Source organism: Physeter macrocephalus, chromosome 5 (assembly GCF_002837175.3).
Source record: "Physeter macrocephalus isolate SW-GA chromosome 5, ASM283717v5, whole genome shotgun sequence".
In the NCBI taxonomy this organism is placed as follows: Eukaryota; Metazoa; Chordata; class Mammalia; order Artiodactyla; family Physeteridae; genus Physeter; species Physeter macrocephalus.
Window position 1 is genome coordinate 2,836,778 of NC_041218.1, and position 4,839 is coordinate 2,841,616.

General features: G+C 65.2%; 1 protein-coding gene across 1 annotated transcript; it reads right to left on the bottom strand.

Annotated features, from left to right (window-relative positions):
* Positions 1 to 200: 200 nt before the first annotated feature.
* On the bottom strand, positions 201 to 4,401 carry EN2 (engrailed homeobox 2). The gene is made up of 2 exons (XM_024127949.1): positions 3,720 to 4,401; positions 201 to 517 (listed from the first exon to the last, which is right to left on the bottom strand). Exons 1-2 carry the CDS (start codon positions 4,399 to 4,401, stop codon positions 201 to 203), a joined length of 999 nt encoding a protein of 332 aa, XP_023983717.1.
* Between the last annotated feature and the right edge of the window lie 438 nt (positions 4,402 to 4,839).

Below are 4,839 nucleotides of genomic sequence, written 5' to 3' on the forward strand. Positions count from 1 at the left end.
CAAGAAATATTTTATAGTCAGATATTTTGGATTTTACACCGCCTGTAAATTATATATACACAGAATATTGCAGAACCATAGCTAATACACGGTATTTTCACTACTAATGCTGGTATAATCTTTATACACTGGCCCTTTATTTATGATTTGAAATTATTGCATCGTTTCGCTCGGACTGAGACCGGGCTGGGCGCCCGCCCCTACTCACTGTCCGACTTTCCCTCCTTGGCGGTGGTGGAGTGGTTGTATAGGCCCTGCGCCATGAGGTGCACGGCCAGCGTGTTCTTGTTGCCCGTGGCCTTCTTGATCTTGGCGCGCTTGTTCTGGAACCAAATCTTGATCTGTGACTCGTTGAGGCTGAGCTCCTGGGCCAGGCTCTGGCGCCGCTGCTCCGTCAGGTACCTGTTGGTCTGGAACTCGGCCTTGAGCCTCTGCAGCTGCTCCGCCGTGAAGGCCGTGCGGGGCCGCTTGTCCTCTTTGTTGGGATTCTTCTTCTTTGGTTTGCGAGACCTGGGACCTAGATAGGCATGGTGGACACAGAGAACTCGGGTGAGGAGGGCTCCAGGCCTGCCTCCTTACTCAGGGGTGGGTCACCCACGGGCACGGAAGGATGCAGAGGCGGGAGGGAGGCGGCTGCCCAGGGCCAGCTGGCTGACCTGGAGGAAAGCTGGCCTGGACTTGAGATGGGACGGGGCGGAGCTCCCACCCACCTCCAGGACCCGCCCCTGGGGAGCGAGGAGGTGGCCCAAGAAGTCTGCAGGAGGGACTGAGTGCGGGTGAAGGGCAGGCTTAGAGGAAAGGGCTCCGGATGAAAGGAGAACTCCTGCAGGAAAGCGAAAAACCACAACTTTGTGGCCAGGCTTTTTCTAGCCCTTTCTGAGGTTCTGTCCAGGAATAAGGACAGGACAGGGGTAGGTGCTGGAAGAGAGGTGAGGGGGAAAGATCGGGGCGGGGCAGCCGGAGTAGCAGGAAGAGCCCTGGGGGGTGTAAAGGGACTCCCACAGGGAACACCCCCCAGGTCCCAAGGGCGGGGTGGTGGTGGAAGGGTCACGGGGGCTCCGAGAACAGGAGGGGCCCAGAGGTCTGCCTCCCCACCTGGCCCTGGGCCCAAGTTCACTGCTCCCTTTAGGGATGGGGAGGCGCCCACATGTCCTTGCCTGAGTGGGGCAGGAGCACTGAGCTTCCTACCCCTTCACCGCACCACGTCTCCCCAGTCCCCTGTCCAGGAGAGAGGGCACGGCGCGCGGTCGGGAGCGGAGGAGGCCGCTGGGGGGCCCGGGTGACCTTGGGCAGAGGTTCACACTTCTGACCCCTCACACCTCCTCCCGCTGGGACGCCCCACAGCACTTGCGGTTGGCTTGGGACAGTGGTGGTGAGGCTCCCAGGACCTGGCCATGGGCAAAGGCCTGAGAAGGGAGAGCGGAGCGGAGGGGAGGGGGCCAAGTGTGTTCTTTTCGTTGGTTTCAAAAGGTGGGCCCTGCGAGCATGTCTGTGAGGGAAGAGGCCTTGGCAGGAGGGAGTCACGGCTGCACGCCTGGGGTTCTTAATCTGTGAAGTGTGTGAATTGACTCTGGGGGGCTCCTGGCCCCAGCTTCTTCCGAGGCGCCCTCGGTGGGAGGCTGGAGAAGGCTAGACCTCGGGCAGCCGGAGCACCCAGGTCCCCGCCCCTCTCTGCACGGTCAAGGGGCTGCCGGGCCACGCAGCGCAGCGCTAGCGGAGGGGTCCAGCTGCGAGCCCCTCCGGAGGCCCCCGGACCCGGACCAGGAAGGTGGGTTCGGTCCCCAGGTCGCGCCGAGCCTGGGGTCTGGGACGGTCCGCAGGCCCAGGGGGGCGCTGAGCCCTCCCTCCCCCACCCACCGAGCCCTGTCCTCCCTCTCCGGGAGGCACGATCGGAAAGAGGGGGCCGTGCGCGCTGGAGAGGGGGCGACAAGGGCTGATTCGGCTCACACTCCGGGCCTTTTAGCTTCCAGAGCACGTCCGGCTCACACCCACCCACGCGCACTGCCCCACGCGCGCGCTCACTCACGGTCCCGTCGCACCCACGCCGAGGGCACCGGCTCCTCGCCCAGCCGCCTGGCTCTTACCCCGGGGGGTGCGGATCCGGGTCGGCGTCCGGCGTCCCGGGCGCGCCAAGGGGGAAGGAGGTGTCTCGGCGAGGCCTCGACAGGCCCCGGGCGACCCCGCGCCTGCTCGGCCCCCCACCGAAGCCTCGCGTAGCGGAGCCGGTTCTCCGTCTCCACTCCCGTCCTCCCCACCCCCCAAACTCCTCTGGTCCTGGGGCGCTCGCACACAACGAATCAGCCCACAAAAGATACACACCATTTTACGCAAAGAAAATCTCCCTAGAATCAGAATTTTTAGTTCCTTTTCTTTCTTGATTTTCTTTCACACCGCAAACGCTTAGGGAGTCTCGGAAACAGAACCAAACCTCCGCAAGAAAACTCTGCGTTGCTGCTTTCTTAAACGCCAGGAAACAAATAAAATCTTATCTTACGGGGCTTTTAAGTCCAGGAAGACCAGCTGCCGAGCCAGGCCGGGCTGCCGGGCTCCCGCGGGCCACTGGGGCCTGGCGCGGCCGCGACTCCGGCGCCGCACAAAGCCGGGCCGAGGCTCCTCGCCGGCCGCATTGTGAGCCTATATGTTAATTAAATATTAACAAAGGAGAGAGGCGAGAACAATGGAGCAAATTTCAGATCTAGCTGGAGAAAGCTGGATTTCGTCAGAGATATACACACCATCTCTGCGGCAAGGTGGCCACGGGGTGGCTTAGTTGTGCTGTGGACTGGGTAAACGATCCCTGCAAGACAGTTGAGGGCTGGGGGCGGGGGCAGGGGCGTCCGGTCTGCGCTGCCGGCTCGGGGACAAATGGAGTCTCCGCCTAATGGCGGGGTCCGCAGCCGCAGACCCGCACTTAATGCGCTGCTGATTTCTACAGGGACATGGACTTAGCTTTTAAAAATCCCGGATCCATGAAAAATACGCCCAGGAGCTCTGCACACCCCCACGGGCTCCCGCCACATTCCCTCTGAAATCTGCTCCTTTCCTACGCGGAGCTGCCCAGGAAAGCTCTGGGAAAGGTCCTTTCCATTGGGGGATCGCAGGCCTCCCTCCTCCAAGCTGTGCGCGAGCCGGCTCCGCAGTCAAACCAGGCACTGGGCAAAGGGCGCCTCTGTCCCCATCCCTTCCCTCCGCGGATCCCCCCAGGTCCCCTCATCAGCCCCAGCTGACGAAGAGCAGACAGCCTTGCTTTCTTCCCCGGCCACATCTGGGCTAACTGGGTCGCAGGATGAGTCTAGGTCTGCGGTGGGCTGGGCGTGGGTCCCGGGTCTGGACTGAGTTGGAAGAACGCGGCGAAGGGGTGGAGAGTGTGAGCTTCCGGGCCTGTCTGCCAGCCACCCCGTTCCCACCAAATAAACTCCAGCCAAGGGAGGGATGGGCTAGGGGCTGCAAGGAGAGGCCCAAAAGGCAAGAGAGAAAGGAGGTCCTGTGCTTTGGCCGTTCTACGAAGTCTGTACCCCCTTGTGAATCAGTCCTGGCCCCTCTCCTCCTGGACGCTGCCGGGATCAGCGTCAGCCGCAAACAATGTCGCTGTGTGTACGTCTTTGTGCTGGGGGACAGGGATCCTGGTGTCTTCCTCCGGGTGAGTTCCCGCGCCAGCGCTGCCCCGCAACCCCACGGGCCTCCCCACGGCGGGCCAGACACGGGTCCCCAGGACTCACCTGAAGAAGGTCGGTCCGAGTAGCGCGTGCAGTAGACCCAAGCCGGCCAGAGCATGGGCTGCGCACCCAGGCTGGCGCTGGTCTGCGAACTGTCCGAGTCTGAGCTCACAGACAGGTCGCCGCCGCCCAAGCCGCGGGCCTTGAGCGCCCCGTCCAGGGGGCCCCCGGGGTCTCCGCCTTTCTTGGCGCCGCTGTGCAGCGAGAGCGCCTTGGAGCCGCCTTCGCCGTCGCCCGGAGAGTCGCCGCCGCCACCGCCGGGCAGCGGCCCGCCCGCACCCGGCGCAGCCGGCGCGTTCTGCCGGGGCTCCCGGCCCGACCCCAGGAGCTGCTCCGCGCCGCCCGCGCCGCCGCCTCCCTCCGCGCCGCCCGCGCCGCCTTCGCCGCCGCCTCCGCCGCCTCTGCCTCTTGCGGAGCCGGCACAACACGTCCCCGCGTCCTTTCTCCGGCCGAACTCGGGCCGCAGGATGTTGTCGATGAAGAAGTTGGTAATGCGGTGTGGGTGCTGGTGGTTGCCCGGCGCCTGAAGGACCGCGGGCAGCATCAGAGCCCGCCGGCGGCCAGTGTCCGCGTCGCCCGGGCTGCTGCCGCCGCCGCCCGCGCCGCCGCTGGGGCTGGATTCCGGCTGCCGCTGCCCGTCCGCCGCCGCCGCCGCCTCGCTGGGCTTGGGGTCATTCTCCTCCATGCTGTTCGCAACAAATCCCCACGCGCTTCTCCGGGGAGTCCCTCCAGTCAGCCCTCGGCCCGCCCGCCCTGCACGCGGAGACTCCCGCGGCCAGCCCGAGCCCCTACCCCGCCGAGTCTTCCGAGGGCGTGCGCGGCGGCCGCGGCCAGGGCTGGGCGCCTGCAAGTCGCCGGCCGCGCTCAGAGCGGAGCCACGTTCCAATCCACGAGCTGAGCTAGGAAATACCGAGGGTCGCCCCGCGCCCAGATGCCGGGAGATTCAAAAGAGTCCGGCCCTCGTCTTCGCAGCGTACCCGGGCGCTAGACAGTCACAATGGTCCAGCGTGGACGCGGGCTGCCTCCGGGCTCCGCGCGCCTCTCCACGTCCGGCTGCCTCCGATCCGGCGCTGCCGCGGCGGCCGCCCGGGGCCGCAGCTCCGCGCATGCAGGCAGCGCGCTC